This window comes from Ranitomeya imitator, chromosome 4 (genome assembly GCF_032444005.1).
Source record: "Ranitomeya imitator isolate aRanImi1 chromosome 4, aRanImi1.pri, whole genome shotgun sequence".
Classification (NCBI taxonomy): domain Eukaryota; kingdom Metazoa; phylum Chordata; class Amphibia; order Anura; family Dendrobatidae; genus Ranitomeya; species Ranitomeya imitator.
The window spans coordinates 24358793-24381917 of record NC_091285.1 but is presented as its reverse complement, the minus strand read 5'-3'; the positions used below and the strand labels follow the sequence as shown (position 1 = coordinate 24381917).

General features: G+C 41.4%; 1 protein-coding gene across 2 annotated transcripts in view; it reads left to right on the top strand.

Annotated features, from left to right (window-relative positions):
* EFCAB6 (EF-hand calcium binding domain 6) overlaps nucleotides 1-12498 on the top strand; it is a 124225-nt gene extending 111727 nt beyond the window's left edge. The window contains exons 25-31 of one of the 2 annotated variants that reach the window (XM_069763367.1): nucleotides 1552-1743; nucleotides 3197-3424; nucleotides 4895-5110; nucleotides 5786-5960; nucleotides 9158-9342; nucleotides 10460-10609; nucleotides 11870-12498. In XM_069763367.1, the coding sequence (XP_069619468.1) occupies nucleotides 1552-1743; nucleotides 3197-3424; nucleotides 4895-5110; nucleotides 5786-5960; nucleotides 9158-9342; nucleotides 10460-10609; nucleotides 11870-11992 (1269 nt within the window). In that variant the 3' untranslated portion in view covers nucleotides 11993-12498. The remainder of the gene's footprint in view (nucleotides 1-1551; nucleotides 1744-3196; nucleotides 3425-4894; nucleotides 5111-5785; nucleotides 5961-9157; nucleotides 9343-10459; nucleotides 10610-11869) is intronic. The other variant, XM_069763368.1, reaches the window with a different exon arrangement.
* The last annotated feature ends 10627 nt before the right edge of the window (nucleotides 12499-23125 follow it).

Sequence of the window (23125 nt, the reverse complement as noted above, 5' to 3'; positions counted from 1 at the left end):
GAGTTTATGAGCCATCATACGGGCGTATCGCTCCATGCTTCCATTGGCACGCCCGTGACAAGATCGCGGGGCGCCGATGGGTTGTCATGAGAGACGGGGTCTGCTGATGACCTTGGTGCCTGTCATTATGATCCTCCTGTGAAAGCCAGCCCGTGGTCGGCGTTCATAGGTGATCGTGATTTTAGCTATACATAGGACTGCTGAACCACTGTAGTTATAGCACAGGCGATCAGACGATCAAGGCTACAAGTTCCCTAGGGGAACTATTAAACACAGTAAGAAGTAGAAAAATAAAGTTTTAAAATATAAAAAAAATACAGAAGTTCCAATTACCACCTTTTGCCCCATTAAACATAGAACTATAAAAAAAAAAAAAAACACATATTTAGTATCATTGCGTTTGGCAAAATTACGATCTATCAAAATATATGAATCCAATCGGTAAACAGTGTAGCAAAGAAAAAAAAACAACAGAATTACGTTGTTTTGGCCACCAAAACATTGCAATAAGAGGCGATCAAAACGTCTTATCTGCTCCAAAATTATATCAGTAAAAACATCAGCTCAAATCCCAACAAAAAACCCTCGCCCAGCCCCAGATCTCGAAAAATGAAAACGTCTTGGAAAATGGCGACAAAAGAAAAAAAGAAAATTTCTTACAATTTTCCAGACTTTTTTTTTTACCACTTAATAAAAAAAAAGCAAGTTTGGTATCTGCGTACTCAGATTGACCTGGGGAATCATATCGCCAGGTCAGTTTTACCATATAGTGAACATGGTAATTAGAAAAATTAAAAAATTATGGAATTGCACTTTTTTTTTTAATATTGCAGGACACTCGGAATTTTTTTTCCCAGTGCATTACATGATAAATTGAATTGGGTCAATCAAAAGTACAAGTTGCCCCGCAAAAAATAAGCCCTCATATGGCTATGTGGACAGGAAAATAAAAAAGTTATGTGTTTTGGAGGAAGGGGAGGAAAAAGTGGAAAATCGACCCGGGGTGAAGGGATCTCTCTTAGATTTCATGAATTTTGCCTAATTGCAGGTCATGTGATACCAGCAGTCCGGGAGGTGAGTATCATTTGTGTTTTTTTTTTGTTCTCCACTAAGTTTATTATGAAGGGGTCCTGTAGTGGACAACCCTTTTAATTGTTCCCTTTAATATATAGACAGTGTACAGCATGTTCCTAAGCTCCCTCAAATGGTGACCACGGACAGCAGCTACTAGATCGATCAGTTGATCGCCCCAGTTCCTACTCCACCAGCCAACTTATGATGTCCATAGGTTCTAACACGACATCCCTTTAAAACTTCTATCATCTTCTTCCTTCCTGAGCTCGATATCACAGTTTTCTCTCCTCCCTGTTTCTATGACAGTCACATTTTTGCCCGTTTTTACCTCCTACATCAGTCGTACCAAGAAGCGAGAAGTCTATTGTTTTTACATAAGAACACGGCAGGCGGAGAAGACGTCGGCCATAAAGTCACCGCGGATTATACCCGGTACTGATTGAAAACTAATTCAGCCCCTTCTCCTGTCACCTTCAGGCGTTTTCTTCATTTGATAAGGACGACACCGGCACAATAAAGCCTTCACAATTACACCGGATCCTTGACAGTTTCTGCTTTAAGCTTACGGACAAGCAATTCAAGTACGTCTTGAGTAAACTCGCGTCGAGCGGGAGCGACACAATAGACTGGAGAAGCTTCCTACATAATTTCCCTACCTTCACCGACGAGGTAGGAACGACCGCCTCACGTACAGAAGCACTATGAATTTTTTTTTTTCTTCCTTTGTTGTTCTCGCATCAAGAATTTCCGAATAAAACCTATAATTTTACGTAAAACTGACTATTAAGCTCCTGACCGAAAAACACTTAGAAAAAAAAAAAAACACCATTGACATGCAAACAATAAGACGCGAGACCGTCTGTCTTCTCGGTAGTTTGATTACCAGGAACGGACCAACGTTTTACTAACGAGTGACGATTTCGACTACTCGTTGCAGGAAAAAAAATAAGAAAGAAAACTTCTTGTCGAGATAAACACAATCATTAATGTATAATGAATGGTCACATTAGATTCTTGGTGGAAGGGTGGGAACAGTCACGAAAAAGCGGGTGTAGACATAGCATCAGAGCCGGCCAAGCTGTTGATTCAGGGACTGTGAAAAGTGAGAAGCCCAACTCAGGAGGATCCACCAATCGCCTGACACCCTAGGATTTATTTTCCAGACCTCTGATATGATATTGATGACCTGTCCACAGGACGGGTCATTAGTGTCAGATTGGTGTGGATACACCCCTAATAGAGAGGAACAAAAAGTTTAGCAGGTCGGTAGTTCGTGGTCACCAAAGCCATGTGAACCTCCTCCCAGGGCTGTGGAGTCGGAGTCGTGGAGTGGAGTCGGAGCCGATTTTGGTGGAGTCGCAGTCGGTGTCATGGAAATTGAGAAGTCGGAGTCGGAGGTTTGGCTTACCGACTCCACAGCCCTGCCTTCTCCTACCTGTCTGCATCAACAGCACATCTCGACACGCCAGCCCTACTAATCGAAAGTGGCACTGAGGCTGTCGGCAGATAAGATCTTCACAGGGCTCTAGTCCTGCAACCATGGTCTACCGAGCAGGTTCCTGCAAATCTTTTTGTTGAGCTGTAGGCTCTACTAGTTGGCTATTTTCAGCTCCCGAAGAGGTCGGTTGTAAGCAAAATACATGGTATGCTATGGCAGTACACCATATCTAAGACACAGGGCATCATCCAGCGCAAGGCCATCCCTTGTTATGATTGTACCTATTTTACGTGGCATATGGACATGTCAGAAGAGGACATCATTGGTAGACCATGAGTTAGACCCCAATGATTCTTCCAACTAGTGGCTGGTACCTGGGCCCAGAGGCATATTCCTCAAGTCTTTCCACCATTGGCATTCTCACCATTTGCCAATGACTCATGGTGGCACCCTAAACCCATTCTCCCAACTAGTGTCTAGGGCCAGATGCACATGCCCGCATCTTCTCAGCACCCGCTACATTAAATGAATATTCTCCACTTCACCAGTGACCCATGATTCCACAAGTCCAGAGTTTTTATATACCCTCAAGGCCCACAGCTCTCTGTAGACCATCAAAACTACAACTTTCTTCAACATTTTAATGTAAAATACACTAAAACACTACTTTTTCTCCTGTCACAGCCGGTTTCCACCTGGGTGGAACGAGTGGAGAGGGCCACCAGACCAAGATCTGGTCAAGATCTGACAATGAAGGACATTGTGACACATATACGGGAAATAATGGCCGCTCGCTTTTACTCCATCACTAAGGATCTCTTCAACATTGATTATGCCGGCATCAATGTCATCTCAAAGGAAGACTTTCGAGAGTTTTTTTATAAAAATTTCATGTTGCTAACAGATGACCAGGTAAGGGGAATCTTAAGTCACCACTATCTGCCATTATAACTGTGAGAATGGACTCTTGGTCAAAAAGTTGATCATAAGGTGTTTTCCTGCTGAGTCCTCCAGTGATCAGCCGTGATCGGTGGTGGAAACTGGTAATAAGTGATCAGGTTTCCTGTTTTCCCACCGGAGGGGAACTTCAGCATTACACCACGCCCATTCACATCAATATGTGTCTTCTTAATAGAGAAAAGGGAGAACACGCTATAAGTAACCGCTGTCCAATCTGTCTTACAGATGAGAATTCTGAAAGGAGGACCCTTTAATTTAACATTTAGAAAATGGGTTTTCCAAAATAGATTAAATGTTTTGTAGCCGGTGAACTGATGATCAACTTAATGGTTTAGCTTGGGGAAAATGGAGTATTACTTCCCAGCCAATTATTCAGCTTTCACCAATTTGGCTTTTAGAAGAGAGTCCGAAGTGGGTGATTCCTCCTTTGTGACCTTTTAATGACCTTAAGGTGGTACGAAATGTTTGTGATTGGAATACCCTTTTTAAGGGTTATTTCTAAAATGGTAAATTACCCCCTATGGATAGGATTAGGAGTGACTTATTGATTAAGGGGACCTCCTATGATCCTGAGAATGGATCTGCGGGTCAGGCTCTGCTGAGCTTGTCTTGACCGGCAAGCCCTTATTGATAGGATTAGGAGTGACTTACTGCGGGGACACTCTGCGATCCTGAGAATGGGTTAATGGATCCGCAGGGTAGGGCTCTGCTGAGCTTGTCTTGACCAGCAAGCCCCTATTGATAGGATTAGGAGTGACTTTCTACGGGGACACCTTGCAATCTTGCGAAGGGGTTAATGGATCCACGGGGGCAGGCTCTGCTGAGCTTGTCTTGACCAGCAAGCCCCTATTGATAGGATTAGGAGTGACTTACTACGGGGACAACCTGCGATCGTGAGAATGAGTTTCTGGATCCGCAGGGGCAGGCTCTGCTGAGCATGTCTTGACTGGAGCAGAGGTGCGCATGCTCAACCTGTGCTCCATTCATTATCTATGGGACTGTCGGTACACTCCACTATTTCCAGCAGTCTGATAGCCGAGGAATGGAGCAAAGATTGAGCATGCTCTCCTCTACCCAATTCTGCAGAGCTCTGTTCGCATCGGTTTGTGCCCCCTCCCTCCCTCAGCAATCAGTAAATTATCCTATGGATAGGGGATAGCTTATATTATTTGGAAATAACTCATTAATTCAACCCCTAAAAATCTTCACACAGTTTTTCATTGAAAACTGTTGACAATGCTTTATACAATGCAAACAATAAACTGATTGTTTCCGATGCTCAGTTGAAAATTATAATATATGTATATTTTATATTAATTTCTTATTACTTTTTTTACACCCTAAATCCTCTCTTACTGTAGGACCAACTACCTTTATCTCCCATTTATGGGTATTTATTAGATTGTCCCTCTTTCTCCACAGTTTGACCACCTTTGGAGCATTTTGCCTCTGAATACGTATGGGAATCTCAAATACCATGATTTCTTGAAGATGTTTAGCAGAGAAATGCCAACTACTCCGTTACCATTGCCACGTAATGCAGAACCGAACTATAGGCCCGAGCGATCAGTCACAGAAGGTCGGCCATCGGTGACCAGACGACCTAAAACAGCGCCATCCACCTTAAATAAACCTCCCGTAAGTTCTGCTCCTTCACATATGACCATTACATGGAAATAATATGGAAATAATGGAGGAAGGCAGAGCTTCTGGTCAGGGCCACAATGGAGTTATCATCTGTGACCTCAAAGGCTGAGATTTTAATAACCTATTAAAGTGGTTGTCCAGCCTTGGGGTACAAGTCTGCAGTCACTGTATGTGACCTCAGACTTGTGAATCCTGACATCGAGCGCTGTGAGGATTCTCCACTGCCAGCGGCGGGTATGTGACCGCAAGTATGGGATTTGAATACATACGATCACAGGCCAACTAGACGCGTGCATGCCGGCACGTCTAGTCGGAATGTGTCTGGAAACATGCACGTCACATAACAGCCAACTCTCGGCGCCGACACCAGAGAATCCTCACAGCGTAGAGCTTGCTGGAAAGGTTCACAAGGCTATAGTCACACAGTGGCTGCAATTTTTTACCTCAAGGCCAGACAACCCCTTTAAGGCTCTGTTTGTATCAAGTGAATTACGTTTATTAGAATTACTAGTGTGAAACCTGTGCATAGGGCCCCACTCACCTAGTGTATGCCAATTTACCCGTTGTAGTGACTGAAGCTGAGCTGAAAACCCATGCATGGTCTATAGCCCAAAAGAAAGCAGCCATGTTTTTCTGGACCACCCCTTTAACCCTTTCTTCCCTCAGACTCCTGCTCCGAGGCCACATACAGCAGCACCACACCCTGCGCCAATCATCAACTGCGAGCAAATCGAAAACAAGCTGAAAAGTAAAATCTCGAAGCGATGGCTGGATGTTCATAGAGCATTTCGAGAAAAGGACCAGGAAAAGGAGGGTCAGGTCACGGCCACCGACTTTTCAGGTAGAGTAGATAACACACAGTGCAACTATTTTTTGAAGGCCTCTTATGGAGTATCTCCTAGACCTTGGCAAAGGAGCTGGTGACGCCAGCAGGGGGTATTTTGGATCTTTAGATTTATTGGGGTTGTTTAGTTTAGAAAAACCATCTTCATGAATACGTTTACTAGAGAGGCATCCTTATCTCTTGGAGAGAGACTACAAAGATCATCTCTGGAGAACCTGTCCTGTTTTTTATTGTATTGCACAGACAACTGCGCGATTTAATTGAATAATATTATTATTATTATACATTTTTATAGCGCCATTTATTCCATGGCGCTTTACATGTGAATACAGGCAAATATAGACAAATATATTAAACATGAGCAAGTAACAAGGCACACGGGTACATAAGAAGGGAGGACCCTGCCCGCGAGGGCTCACAGTCTACAGGGGGTGGGTGATGAAACACTAGGAGAGGGTAGGGCAGGTTGTGCGGCGGTTCAGTAAGTTCAGGATCACTGCAGGCTGTAGGCTTGTCGTAAGAGGTGAGTCTTCAGGTTCTTTTTGAAGGTTTCTGTGGTAGGCGAGAGTCTGATGTGTTGGGGTAGAGAATTCCAGAGTATGGGGGAAGCACGGGAGAAGTCTTGGATGCGGTTGTGGGAAGAAGAGATGAGAGGGGAGTAGAGAAGGAGGTCTTGAGAATATTGTGTAATACTTAATTTCCCCTGCGGGGGTGCTGCAGGGAAATTGGATACTTATTGACAAGTTTCACAACAGATGATAGCAAATCGCTTGAGAAGTCTCTGCAGGAGACATGTTGTAGCATGATTATTGTCGAGACATTCCTAACACGTAGGGATTGTTCAAAGCAGAACATGCCTATCACTTTTGCAAAAGGTACGACCCTCAGAATGATTTACAATTTGTGATCCTTGTCTGGGATTTGGCAGGTCATGATACTCTACATTTCCCTCCTTCCAGACTATGGCCGCCATGTCACATCCTGATACCAGTACGGGAAAAAATGCCTAGATAGATATCTAATTTCACAACCCCAAGACACATTATAAAAAATTGCACCCTTTAGTGCTTTGTATGTTGACGTAATCTTGCAGCTATTAACCTAATCTATAAATCAAAAAAATTGTTGTGGGGTCCTCCCCATTTTATATAACCAGCAAAGGTAAAGCAGACAGCTGAGAGATGATATTATCAAGTTAGTAAAGTCCATGGTTATTGGACCCTTCTCAGCCTAAAACTACCAGCCCGTAGCCGCCCCTGAAGTGGCGCATCACATGAGATGCTCCAATTCTGGCACTTTTCCTTGGCTCTTCTTGATTGCCCTGATGCGGTGGCAATCGGGGTAATAATAGTTGGAGTTTATGTCAGCTGTGAATTGTCCAAAAACACAGCTGACATCAAGCTCTACTATTAGTAATGGAGATGTGTCTACCAGGCTCCCCCATTACTAACACAGTATTAAAAAAATGTCGGACCTGCAAGGGATTTTTTTTTATAAATTGTTGAACCAGGGAAATAGTTGTGGAGTGTTTTTTGAATAAAATATTTGTGTGTTTTTTTTCTTCTTACTAAGTTAGTAGTGGGGAATCTGATAGACACCTCTCCTTTACTAACACCAGGGCTTGATGTCAGCTGTGTTTTGGGACAATTCACAGCTGATATCAACCCCATCTACTATTACCCCGATTACCACCACACCAGGGGAGTCAGAAAGCGTGAAGGCCAAGCGCCAAAATGCGAGCATCTCGTGATGTGCCAGTTCTAGGGTGGCTGCGCGCTGGTATTTTTAGGCTGGGAAGAGCACAATAACCATGGACCTTTCCAGCCTGATAATACCAGCTCGCAGCTGTCTGCTTTACCTTTGCTGGTTATCCCCCACATCATTACTGCTGGAAAAAAACAACATGTGCTCATGAAAACGGACGCCACATGTACCAGAGACACGTGCATGTGAAATGGACCTAAGTAAAAGAGAATAATTCCTATTTGGCCCAGGGGATCTCCTCTGACCCTGATCTGGTACTGGTCGTAACAGGCCAGAGCTACAATGATAGAAGACAGGTGACAGTGGCGCTCATGACTTCTTTGTCCAATACCATCCCGGCATCATGGGTGATACAGTGATCATTGTGAAATGATTCTATAGAGTTTTAACAGTGTTCATCTCTCTATAATTAAAGTTAGATGCCCACGAGGTTCCTCCTTCTTAGCAAAACTTGGTTTCCTACGCTGAGATGAACACACCGCTAATGACGTTTAATGAAGAGTTGCAAATTTTATGGAGATAATTAAGTGTACCGTTTGTTTTGATCATTAGTACAAAAAACTGTTCCACGGCCAGCATCATTAAACCTTGTTTAATTTAGGAATAAATTATTTTTTATTTTTATATATATATAAAAAAAAAAAATATATATATATATATATATATATATATATATATATATATATATATATATTTTACTGTCGGATTTTGTTTTATAGAAACAGTGCCCCCATCTGTCCACAGGTTGGATGTGGCATTGCAGTTCACAACAGTTCCTTGAACAATATAGCTAGGCAAAAATCAATCCCCTGATAATCCTTAATTAGGACCTACTAACTTGTCCTATAGATAGGCACGACTCTTTGGCAAGCACATATCAATGTGGAACCCCATCACGGGTGGCTTCTGCATCACAGACGGGAACACCACTGGGATCCAGAATGGAAAAGAACCAAAAATTAGGATCCTGTATCCTGAGGCACTGCTACTTGGCTGGAGATAAGGACTGTATGTCCACAGGGGTCTTCACAAAAGACAGTTTTTATATAAAGGGGCTGTCCTATAAACATCATCCACGTCACAGGTCCTAAATGTATGTTGAATGATCGCAGGCGACCACTGATCACGAGGACGGAGATCTCAATGTCCCTCGTATGAATGTAACGTTAGTGAGCATGTGCGACCACTGCCTGTCTGTTGGAGCAATGGTCGCACATGCTCACTACTGTTCCTTTCACACAGGTGACTTTGGACCTCTCAATCATTGGAATCTCGGTGATGATCGTACATTTATCTTTTATTTTTTACATAACCCACTAATACCAAAATGTATCAGCTTTTTTATTTTGTTTTGCCCCCCTCATATTTTTTTACTTGATGTACAGTATAAGTCCAATATCAACTAAGCTACTTTCTACACCTTGTTGTAGCTGTTCTGCGTCAGTTTAATATGGAAATTTCTGATGAAGAACTGAAGAGTTTAACACTGAAATATGATTTGGGAAATAGCGGAAAGGTCTCCTATTCATATTTCATGCGGACCTTCACCCCCGGAACAGCACCCCAAAATAATACCCTCCTACAGAGGCTGAAGCTGCAGAAGCCGCGCATACCGGTAAGTAGGAAATATTCGACATCGTGGTCCTGACATAACAGTTAGTTTCCTTTTAAATCAGTCCCCTTATTTTAATTTATTCCATCAGGTTGATCTCTAAATCATCATATCTTAAATTGTTTCTGGACTTTCACAAAACTTGGTCTCATTTGATAGATAATGTGATAACTAGACAATCCGCAAATCTCTTTGTTTAAAAATTTAAGTTGTTTTACCCCTGGAAAATAACATTAAAGTGTCAACCATTAGGGTTTTTCGTTCTACCTGTCTTGCTATTAATTGCCTGTTGTCAAGTGTAAAGTAGGGGCGGGTCTTTGTCCCTCTACAGGAAGTGAGGGTGGAGCTTTGTCTTGCCACAGGAAATGGGGCAGATCTTTGTCTCTGCTCTTGCTCTCCTGTCTGTCAAACTTGTATAAAGGAATAATAGAGAGACAATCATTCAGTTCATGACAGGGAAGTCAATGCATACTGGGTAGTGAAGAGAAGGAAGTTCCAGCTCCTGTAGTGCTGGCAAAATGCTGATGAAGAGGAACAACACACTGATAAAAAGTGGATGGAAGTTGCAAAGTGTGATAATCAGGATAGGTCCTGGGTATATTAGATTTTTATGTGCGTGTAAAGCAGTTTTACCTTTCAAGTAGGCAATGGGGGGCAACAAAACGACTCCTTTCAACAGGATTTGTGTACACTTTTAACAGTTTTTTTGAGGGTGTATATGTCATGTCTCTGACTTATTGTTAGATTGAAGAATAGCTCTCCTTCATCACACCTTCCACTTTTTATAAAAAATGGGCCGGGATGACAAGAGTTCTGAGAATACATTAAAAATGTCAGTGGAGGTCTCAGTCATCCAAAACCACCTTCTACCTAAAAGTGCCACTCACATTGTGTGTGTTTTTTTATAGTTAAAGGGATTATCCACCTTTTAGGGCTACGTTTTTTTCTTATTTGTCTGCATGTGAAGCTTAATAAAAATTTTGCAATTGGGTTTCATAAAAAAATTGCAGTTTGGCTTTTACAGATGTTGTTTCCTTGCACATTCTAACTTGCCCCAGTTACATGCACAACCCCTTTAAGATGTTTCTGTTGTCATCTCATATATTTTATTGGACTGTAGATGGGTACTGGATTATACGGACCCAATTTCCTAGATGCCATGGTTAGGATCCAGCCACAGATCCTGAGCAACTGGAGACCAATCAGAAGAACTTTTCAGTCTTACGATGAGACAAGGTCTGGATATATCAAGATTCAGGATTTTAAACAGGTAACATAGGAATGCTCACTGAAAAGTGTATAAAGGTTGTCCGGGACCCAAAGATGTAGAACCTTGTGTTTTTTGAGATTCAGACCTGCATCTGTCTTGAGACCAGGAATGGAGAGGTGATCACACAAGGACTGTTCTCTCCATTTATTTGAATGCGAGTTCTAGAAATTGTCGAGCACGCATCACTATTCTTGATGGTACATTATAGGGCCCCAGTTTCAAAACACATGTTAGTGCCATACTTGAGACCCAGAATGAAAAGGTGGTCACACAAGGACTTCTCTATCCATTTGTTTGAATGCGAGTTCTTGAAATTGCCGAGCACGCATCACTATTCTTGATGGTACATTATAGGGCCCCAGTTTCAAAATACATGTTAGTGCCATACTTGAGACCCAAAATGAAGAGGTGGTCACACAAGGACTTCTCTGTCCATTCATTTGTATGGGAGTTCCAAAAATTTCCGAGCATGCATCACGATTCTTGGTGGTACACGATAGGGCCCCAATTCCAAAATAGATGTCGGTCCCATACTTGAGACCCGGAATGAAGAGATGGTCACACAAGGACTTCTCTATCTATTTGTTTAATGCGAGTTCTAGAAATTCCCGAGCATGCATCACTATTCTTGGTGGTGGTGCATGATAGGGCCCCAATTCTAAAATAGATGTTGGTGCCATACTTGAGACCCAGAATGAAGAGGTGGTCCCATAAAGACTTCTCTGTCCATTCATTTGTATGGGAGTTCTGGAAATTGCTGAGCACGCATCACGATTCTTGGTGGTACACTATAAGGCCCCGATTCCAAAATAGATGTTGATACCATACTTGAGACCCAGAATGAAGAGGTGGTTACACAAGGACTTCTCTGTCCATTCATTTGTATGGGAGTTCCAGAAATTGCCGAACACGCATCACTATTCTTGGTGGTACACGATAGGGCCCCAATTCCAAAAAAGATGTTGGCGTCATACTTGAAACCCGGAATGAAGAGGTGGTCCCACAAGGACTTCTCTCTCCATTCATTTGTATGGGAGTTCCGGAAATTGCCGAGCACTCACCTCTATTCTTTGTGGTACACAATACGGCCCCAGCTCTAAAATAGATGTTGGTTCCATAGGTAGATATATATAAATGCCCCAGGTTCTGTGGATATAACATATATGTCTAAGATGTCTATATCCAACTGTAATCCCACCACCAAATGCATGTAGTACCGTATGTTTGATTATTGGAATTTATATCCATGTCTCATTGCAGGTTCTACGAAAATTTAGCGTCAACCTTTCCGAGGATGAATTCTTCTACGTTTTTGGTTACTTTGACAAAGATTTAAAATCTAAAATATCTTACAGCGATTTTTTGAGGAAATTCCTAAAGTAATTCCATACGATGCAATGTGACTATTTCTGCGAAATGCGTGAGTTGTTTCTCTGCTTCGACTCCAACAGGATAAATCAATTGATGTTATGGAATAAACCAAAGATATGTTAACAATGGCGGCAGCTTCTAAGCCACATCTTAATACACAAAAAGCAGAATTTTCAAATGTAAGGGTTGGCTTTAATTACTCTAATTACTAGACTGAGACAAAAATATCAATGGCACTTTATAACTTGAATTATAAAAATTTCATTTATTATAAACGAAAAAATTCCTCCAGTTCATGGGGAGATGTGTGTTTTTTTAGTTGTTTTTTTATAATCATCTACCATACAGAAGTGATAAATAAACTTAATTATTATCTTTGCGTTCATTAAAACTATTAATTAAATCTGCTTCTGAAAAAAATAAATAAATTGCAGTGGTGCTTTTATAGGCATAAAAAAGGCATTTATAATTTTAATACTTTGTCTTTATATTTTTGGAATAAATAAGTTTGGTATTGTAAAAAATGGCTTGTTTTGTTCTTTTCCTATTTTGAAATTTTATTTTCTTAACTTTTTGTAATTCATTTTTTCTTCTCCAGTGGGTGATTTTTATATATTTTATGATATGTGCCGTAAGTATTTTAAATAAGACGATTAATTTTGCCTCTATAAAATGCTTCTATTATCCTGACACTATTTTCCAGATGCACAAGGAATAATAAGGGGAAAACAAAATCCTAGAAATATTATTTGCTTTTGTGAAATTAATCTACCTTTTGTCCTCACCATTTTGCCCTATAATAATGGAGCACATTTTCACGAACAATGTTTCATTACAATATAATAGGATCCAAATAAGCCGGGCGTCACACTGTAAGGCGGCTTCATATTTGTCTGGAATCAGAAAAATTTATTTACATGCATGAAAGGAAATAATAGACTTGAAATTGAAGTCGTCGAAGCAAGAAATTATCATATGGCTTGTAGCATTATCTTTAACTTGACTTAATACAGGTATCGGCATTTCGGCAATCCAAGGAATTTCTCAAGCTCATCATTTAAACCGGGGGCTGAAATTATTTTTATTCTTTAACCCTAACCCTGTTTAACAAAAAAAAATTATTTTTAGTCAAATTCTAAGATTACATGTCATTAACTACCATTTTCGAAATGGTAGAAAATTAAATATTAAAAAATAAAAATAAATATTAAATTAATATTAAAACTAAATATTAAAATATATTTAACTATAAACAATATGTAAACTCAATTTATATTTAGTAAAGGGTATATCAGAGTATGACCTAAACACAAAAATCTCTTGTCTATTTCCTTTATTTTTAGTTTTTTTTTACTTTGAAGAGGTTGTCCAATTGAAAAATAATAATTTTAAAGGGGTTGTCCACTAGTTAAACAACCCATTCTCAATGGGAAGGTGCAGGATTTTTTTTTTGTGGTACAGCCTACAGTGCCGTGTATCTAATGCAATCATATGTGATGCAGTGCACTTTGCCTCTTCTCTAACGCCCATCATGTGTGGTACAGGCAGTAGTGCCTTGTATCCAATCCTCGTTATGTGTGATACAGCCTACAGAGTCACGTATCTAATCCCCATGATGTGTGATACAGCCTACACAGTTGTATATCTAATCCCCACTATGTGTGATGCATCCTGCAGAGACGTGTATCTAATGCCCATCATGTGTGATACAGCCCACAGAAACTCGTATCTAATCCCAGTGCATGATGCATAGATGCGTATCTAATCCCAGGGCATGATGCAGACACATTAAATTTAAGTATGTGATACAACTCTATCTAATCCCAGTGCATTATGCAGTTTGCGAATCCAAGCCCAGTCCGTAATCTACTCTGCATAGCCAAGCCCAGTGCTTGATGTACTCTGTGTATCAACCCATTTTTTAATGCACTCTGCGTATCCAATCCCAGCATGTGATACACTCCGCGTATCTAATCCCACCACATAATACAGTCCTCATATCTAATCCCATCCTGTGTGATACACTCCGCTGAGCCCTTAATATAATTCTGTTATATGTGATACACTACACTGACCCCTGTATCTAATCCCAGTGTGTGATAAACTCTGTGTATCTAATCCCAGCACATGATACAGTTTGCGTATCTAATCTCATCCTGTGTGATACACTCCACTGAGCCCTGTATCTAATCCCAGCATGTGATACAGTCTTTGAATATAATTCCAGCATGTGAAACACTCCATGCATCTTACTCCAGCAAGTGATACGACGAGCATTACCAACTAACAGAATCAGTGCTGCCGGCCGTCATCGGTGACACCTTCCACATCTCCATATCACTGGCAGTCACCAACAAAATATCTCCGCACTGTGACCCTAAACTTCATCCTCCCTTATCGTTTTGCAAACGCCCAGAAGGGGCGGGGAGCAGTGACATCACACACATGTGAGTGGACCCCGCCCACTTTTACTGCAGTCGTAACGTGAGCTAGCGGTACACTAGGTTTTCATGACAATTTCAGCAACTGCTAGTGTTTTAAAAGTGTCTAACCTTTTTAAACAATTTTTAATGTTTTATACCGTTAAAAAAAAAAGAATAAAACATTTTAAAGCAAAAAATTGTGGGAAAATTTTTTTTGATGGCACATTCCCTTTAAGTACTATAGTCTCCAGTGTAAAATAAAAAATTACAGATACTCACCTCTCACACTGACGCTGTTCCAGTGATGTCTCTCGGGGCTAGCATGACATTGGCTGCAGTGCTCACATGACTTAACAATCCAAAACCCCCTCAAAACAGGATTCAGGTGTATAGACAGGCCCATTGATTATAATGGTGCTGACAGAGTCCCCGTGTGTCCTAAAGTGCATAATTTTTGGCCATATATGCCTTCTGGAGGCGAATACCTTGACACAGTCTGCTACATCCAAGTTTCCGCCTCCAGTAGGCGTATAAGCCTAAAAATGATGCACAATATAGAATGCCAGCTCACTGATGTGTCAGGTTACACCTCCTATTACCTTCTATGGAGAGGAGACATGTCAAGAGCAGTGAGAGACATTGAGATGATGGATCACCTTTCTAGTGAGTGCTGGATTCACAGCCACGCGGCTCAGTACATGCACCTTGACCACAGGCAGAGAAGGAGCTGCGGTAATTATTACGTGCACTCACTGTATACTGAGCTCTGACTGACCACTGTCTCAACAGAGCAACAAAGTGCTGGAGAACCAAGTTCTGGGTCAAGCAGTGCACCAATATACAATTTAGTTCTTTCTTTGAGTAATCACCAGAAACAATTTTATAGGAATTTTATAGAATTTTCAGAAGTCTGGGTGGAAACTGAAATATGTGAAAGAAACCAATGAGAAGTGTACCAATCCCATGCCGATGTTGCTCTGGTAGGCTTTAAATTTTGGACCTCTGTAGTGTGTGCCATCTTAATTTAACCACTTGTATGCCTTGACTATGTGTTTCTTTTAATCAGGATTGCTCGGTAACGTAGGATGGAGGGGATTCTATTACACTAAGACAGTATTCCCCCACCATTCGCCCAGGTATCCTTTATTTTGCTCCCTGACTGTTCGCAACTCCACATACTGTTGTCCCCTAGTGACACTTGGAAGGTCTTAGAATTACTAACACATCATAATAGTGTCAAAGCTTTATCTCTGACCATTAAAAAGCGTTGTCCGATCACTTAAAAAACTATTCAAAATGGTGTAAAATAATAAAAAAGGTAATACACACCTTACCGATCCCTCGCTGCTCAGGCTTCAAGGCTTCCTGAGTTCCTCGTCAGTCGAGTTGGCTTTGGTCAGATGACCTCTCTGAGATTTTGCCGTCTAGATGAACGTGAGTACACTGCAGCCAATCACTGCCTTCAGTCCCCCGGAATAGACAAGGACTAACAGAAACTGGTTAGGGGCTTTAGTAACGTCAAAATGGGGGCGGCAGGGAATCGGCATGGCATTACTTAGTATAAGATTTTGGGCCAATGTTTCTTTTTAGTTTAAAACATCCCTTTAACACTAGGGCAATAGCAATATTATAATTTCATCAGACTTTTCTTTTCTTAGAAGGGTTTTCCTAACTTGACAAAAGGGCTCTGACACTCTGCGAGGATCATGCGTAGCCGCAAATGTGCACCATCACAGTTTTAGTTTTCTCGTAGAGGTAGGCAGTCCCATAGGCAATGCAAGGAGCGGTGGCACACACGAACCATCTTTAATGGGGCATTTCAAACCCCTGATTTCAGGAAAGCTGGTCCCAACAACCAAACAACTAGTGATCAAGTTATCACCGATCCTGTGGACAGGTGAAAACAAATCGACAACTCCTTTTTGCATTTTTTCACGTATCGAAATCTTACGTTTTAAATAGTGATGAGCGAACCGTGTCCCATCAGGATATCCCATAATGATAGTTTTTTTTTGCTTCATAACCTTTCTATCCAAGCCCAAAATTTTAAACAAGCTGAAATAGTCAAAATTTGGAATATTTGGGAATTAGGAGACCCTTAAAAAGCTGTACAAGTGACCATTTGCATTTCAACCGCATCCCCAGTCAAGTTTCAGTATATTGATTGAAGTGTTACGTATATACTAGTTATTTTTTGGACTGCGGTGTGATTTTTACGGCTTTTGTGTTGTTTTTTGCATACCCGTGTATCTCGTTTCCTCCTCTCGGAGAAGCTCTAGCGTCTGATAAACCTAATCAACAGTTATTTTAGCAATCCACTTAGCACTCAGCCCAACAAAAACATCCATTTCAGATGTACTTTATCATCAAGCATCTGTTCTACGCGCCTGATTGTAACAAACAAGTGAAAAGGACATCCTTCTTACTCATCCCTCATTCATTTCTGGCGTCCCCGCTGCCTCCGTCTCCGCTTTCTATCTGTACAGAAATACATTTCATCCCCAATGTCTTCATCCTAACGTGAGCTGAATATCGATCAGCTTCATGTAGGGATTCTGAAGCCATAATTAAATGAACATTCCATATTCTGTCTGTTTCTGCCCGTGAAAACACAAATCTGATATTAACCGCCGTCCACGCGCCCGGTAAAACATCTCTCACTGAGTTTTCGTTGGAAACTGATGGGAGTCGTCCATCACGATATACAAGTATCGCTGAAGATTTATGGGCACTCAGAAAATGTTCAATGACAAACGTTTACTAGTTTTGCGTCAGGAAGTGGCAATTCAGTCCATTCTTAATGGTCGGAAGATATTCTATTACTTGGCAATTTAGTTAACCCTTTCATTGTTGCACTAAAAGGAAGTTCTACCACCCCCCAAAAAAATAAAAATGCATGTAAGTATAAGCCATTGACTGCTTCCTTTTGTCAAGCTGATATAACTAGTATTCCTTATAGCATGCAATATGGCTGCCACCACAGCTCCTCTTAGGAGGGGTCATTCAGTGTTTCTAGACTGCTTAATGGCAAATCAGCTTACATATACCAGGACATGTCAAACAAATCACTATTGATTAAGACAGATGTCCATCTCCTTACATATCCCCCTTCTTTAAATATGGTCGTCCTTGGCCATCCAAAATCTGTAAAACAACAATGCATGCTCCTGCACATAACTTGGCATCATTAATCGGAGTCATCACCATGAGGGATGTATAACCTGTGCTCTTCCATATGGCTCATAAACTTGCTCTACTCAATGGGGCACCAGTAGCCCGGATAGTTCAAGGTTTGCTCCAATGACTTCGGAATAGGTCCTTGATATTGATGACCTTGGGATTGGTCATCTATATCAGACCGGTGGGGTGTCCGACACTCATCACCCCAACCGATCAGCCATTCCTGAAGCTGAACAGAACACCTCTATCAACTGATTAGTGGCCGCTGCAGATCGGCTCTGAGAACAGCTGATGGCGGATGTTGGACTGCCACAATGTTATATTAATGACCTATCCTTAAGATTGGTCATCAGTATCAAAGTATTGAGCAACCCTTAGCAGAGTAGGACTTCATTTAAGACCTAGATTAGGCATAGAGACTTGTAAAAAGTTGTCATTAACGGATATTAGGAACAGGGTATTTACCCTTGTACTTCTTTACAAATGGAGGGCTCAAAAAGAACACATACAGTACCATTTGCTAAACAGTATTAAAGGTAATATTGAATCTTTTCTTTTGCTGTCAGAACATACTTGAAAAATGAGTTACCAATATAAACATGCTTTCAAATTCCAATCCCTTGTGCCTTTTATAAGTCAAGCTAAAGAGTAATTATACCTCATGAGTCCAAGTGTTTTTTGTCCCTGCCCACCCAGCCTAACGGACAGATGCAAGCAGCTGATTGTCCTGAGCAGGGTGAGATTTAAGCAGGGAGGAGGGACACTGAGGAGCTGTCAATCAGGCTAGATGGACTGAGATTCAGCATCAGAGAGGAGAGATGCTGAGGAACTGTCAAGTTTGGGGGGGCAGAAATTCATCAGAGGAGGGATTTTGAGGAACTGTCGGGTTGGGGGGAGGAAGACTTTCAGCAGCAGAGGAGGAACATTGCAGAGCTGTCAATCAGGCTCGGTAGGCGGATATTCATCAGCAGACAGGAAGGACATTGAGGAGCTGTCAATCAGACTAGGTGAGTGGAAAATTAGTTTTGTTTCAAGAAGGATGTTATGGCCATTCTGACATGGATTTTCACAGTAAGCACACCAGCCCCATAAAGTCTAGTATCTATTAAACTGCAGTATATATTCTGAAATCTAATGACAGATCCACTTTATGCTTTAATTGTAATTTTGTTTTATATTTCTGTGTTTTATTTATTTTATTTTTTTCCATTAAATTGTCAAAATTAACAATTATGAGCAAATCCACCAAGTTGCGATCCTGCCTGGTGAATATCAAAGCTGTTGACCAAATGAAAGCTGACGAGAGTCGGGTGAGTATTACGTAGACTGCTGTCACTATCTTTCTCTGCATTGCTGGGCATATAGAAAAAAAAAAACAAGATCCAGCAGTTCCTTGTGGTGTATTCTTGGGAGATGTGTTCAACATCCTTAATTTCCATTTTTAATTTGCATTTTAATTACCTGTCTCAGTCTGAAATGAGAAGGATAACCAGAAGAGCGCTTTCGGAATCTCACTGGCTTGCATCAGGACATTTAGACAATGTACAAAAAAATAACCTAAGATTTTCCCAATATATGTTGACTGCTATAATGTTTTCCTTGTTACTGCAAATGCCCTAGAAGTCCTAGACTACCGGCCAAAAATATGAAGCATGCAAACTTATTTTCAGATGATGATAGCCTGCTAAAAAGGTTGTTAAATTCCACCTGCAAAATAATCGTTTACATTGAAATTAAAGTCGGCCAAACACTCTGATTTTTTTTCTTAGGAAAGGCCAAACATCTAATGTTAATAGGATCCTTTCTGATTCTGATGTTGGGGAATTATTCCCTAACAGATGATGATTGGGAAATGTAGCATTAGATATTAAGTGTGCCCTTTAATTAGCATCACAGGTGTCTCGAAACATGTAACCAGTCAGTTTGCCTATTTAAAGGGTGAAAAGTAGTCAATGTGCTGTTTGGCATCATGGTGTGTACCACAGTGAACAAGAACCAAAGAAAGGTAAGGAGACATCTCAGGAGATTAGAAAGAAAATTATAGCCAAATATGTTAAAGGTAAGGGCTATAAGACCATCTTCAAAAATCCTGATGTTCCTGTTGCTACAGTTGCACATATTATTTAGCAGATTAAGGTCTATGGGCCTGTAACCAACCTCCCTGGACGTGGTCAGAAGTGGGAAATTGATAACAAATTGAAGAGATGGATAATTTGAATTGTAAGCAAAGAACGCAGGATAACTTCCAAATAGATAAGAGGTCAAGGTACATCAGTATCAGATTGCGCCATCCGTTGATATGTTGACCAAAGTGGACTTCTTGGAAGACCACCAAGGAAGAAACCACTTCTGAAAGCATATTATAAAAAAAATAAAAGGGAAACAAAATTTGCCAAAATGCATATTGACGAGCCACAGAGCTTCTGGGAGAATACAAAGAAAAGAACATTGTGCCTACTGTAAGACATGGAGGAGGCTTTGTTATGTTTCGGGGCTGCATCTGGGACAGGGTGTGTTGAATCTGTGCAGGCTACAATGAAATATCAGGACTATCAAGGCATTCTGGAGCAAAATGTGCTGCCCGATGTCAGAAAGCTTGGTCTGAGTCACAGTTTATGGGTCCTCCAACATGATAATGACCCAAAACACAGCTAAGAGCGAAGCATTGGACTCCTCTGAAATGCCTTCTATGAACCATGATCTAAATCCTTTTGAACATGTGTGGAACGATCTGAAACCTCGTATCTGGAGAAGGCGCCTTCACATCTGAGACACATGGAGCAATTTGTTTACGAGGATTGTACAAAATACATGTGGACGGGTGCAAAAGTCTCATTGGAAGTTACAGAAATTGTTTGTGATTTTCAGGTAATGAAGAAACTCTTTCATTGTAATTTAGTGTCCTAAAAAGAGAAGGCCAAGAAGAAACTTTTTTTACCAATTAAGTAAACACAATGATATCGGTTTCTATACTGATTGTACGCAATGTATAGCGTCACTAGAACGGCTCTTGAAAGCTTTCAGACTGAGGACAATGGTCATTTCAGCTTTTATTGCAGGTAAACAACACCCTGGGATCGAATCCGAGGTCTTGTCGCCCGGGATAAGTGACGGCTAAAATGAATTACTTTATTTTCAACAAACTTCATTCAATTGTCGTCCTACCTTGAACGGAAAGAAAATGGATTATGGTTTATTGTTTCTGTGATGGTTTCTGAGTCCGTGAAGCTGCCCGGATAGAATAGAAAAGATTGTACAGACTCAATTCTACCCCATAGACTGAGGTAATTTAATGGTCAAGGTAGTCAGTCTACATTAGTCTACAAGTGCCTCTTTCTAGCGGGAGATTAAAAAAAAAGTGATTAACAAGAACTCCATTCAGACCATACTTACGCAGGGAACATCGTCATTAGTGGAAATCAGTCCAAGTGGAAAACTATAAAAAAAGCAGATGTTTTGTAAGGTAAAGAAAGGTAAAAAAAAAGTAATCAAGGTAGATGCAAGGCCATATCAGCAAAGTTAAATGAGTTGTTCAGGTTGTTGGAGAAAGTCTACAGTCGCTCTATGTGACTACATGCTTACATACCATGTAGTTGTAAGGAGCTGGACATGCTGCTCACGTTCCCCCTTGAAGAAAGAAGTATATTGTGTAATGTGAATAGTGATACACGTTGATGATGTTTGTATGTGTAGTGATCAGTGTAGTTGGTGACGAAGCTGTATTCGGCCCAGCAACAGTTAGTTCACAGGGAGAGTGAGAGTTAATGTTTGGGACTAGCCCAGAATGGGAGGCACTAAGTTGAAGGAAAAGTGACAGTTTCCTGTTAGAATGTCAGATAGGGTCTGAAGTACACAAAAAGAGGACTTAATGTCCATTGTGAGCAGTGCCGCCTTCTGGGGTGTCCCTAAAGTGAGAGACGGCTGAAGGAAAGAGATAGCATGTCCTGGAGCAGAAGTGACTAAGATACGAGTGATCTACTGGAGATGGGTCCTGAAATAGGACGCCTAGCAGAAAGGCCCCCGACTAGCTTATAGCTCTTGAAGGCAATGGACCTAGACATAACTGAGTAGGTGAGACGAGTAGACGGTGTTACAGAGCGTCAGCTTTAGAGAAGATAAGTACCGGCCATATTGGCACCATGAGGGGGAAAAAAGCGCGGAACCGCAGGTCAAGTAAAGGACTCTTGCAAGACAGGACTATAATGGCGAGCTGGGTTGTGGTGTAGTAGCGAGAAACGGTGGACACTGAGGACAAGTAGAAAGAGTAAAGAGGAATATAGAGAAAAGAAGGAAGGAAACTGTGAGGAAAATACTTCCAGTTGTAAAGCAAACATTCATAAGACTGTGTATCCGCTATCTCTTGTATATATTCCCTATCAAGTTCCGTTCAGTAAAAAGTTTATTTCCTACTGGTGGTCTCCCTCATTGCACTATTCAACACCTGGTCCTGGCAAACCAGCAACATTGACTACAACATTGATTACATGCAGCCTGCATGGGCCTAGCGCCCTCACTGCTCAAGTCCACAGACCCAGCCATAACCCTTTCATGTAATGTGATAGGGCATGGGAGATGAGGGCCACGGCTACCCCCGTGCAGTAGCATCTATTACTGCTAGATGCTACTGCGCATACGCCGCTGCCAGCACCATTTTGCTGTAGGAAAAAAAATGTGGCTGCAGCTAAATGGCACCGGCAGCCGCGCTTGCACAGTAGAATTTTATCGGTAAGAAATAGATGCTACGGCGCAGGTGCCGCCGCCATTTTGCTAGAGGAAAAAATGTGGCTGCAGCAAAATGGCGCCGGTCACGGCGCTTGCACAGTAGAATCTATAGGTAAGAGAAAGATGCCTCTGTCAGGTGCTGCCGCCGGCATCATTTTGCTGGATGTGAATTCATTTTATGTAAGCTAACAAAGTTATATGCATTATGTAAAATAGGAGGCAGGTCACTGAAAGATCAGTGACCTGTCATAAGCCCATAAGGATGCATATGTAAGCAAGAGCACCACATAATGCCCCACCCACAGACCACCCCCACAGGCCACCCCATAGCATGAGCATAACATTAACTAAGGGTCAGGGTCAGCTCACCGTATAAGCCCCATTGCCCAGCTCGGGTTTTGCTGTGGATCCATTTCAAAGGCACATGGAGATCACAAAGCGAGGTTGTGAGGCGCAGAGCTCTGTTGCTGCTTGTAGAAGTTGCCTTGACGCCTCTGAATGCTGTTGTCACTGATCACTTAGTTGATAAGCGGCGACAGTGTAAAGGGGCTGCCGGGAATGGGAGGTACTTTCCTCCCACCAAAGTGCTAGTCTGTGTTGGCACCACTGGTCATCAAGATCCTGATGCTGAAGATCAGTGGCAGTTCACAGCAGCCAAGGATCAGCAGCACCTGGTATCAAATGTGAAGCAACGCAAATTACCAACTGATGAGAAACTTTACCCCTTAGATCCCAACATCAAGAATTAAAAGTCAAGGAAGTATGAAAATCACAGGATCGCTAGACATGTTTATGATCTGCAAAAGAAAAAAAAAAGGTA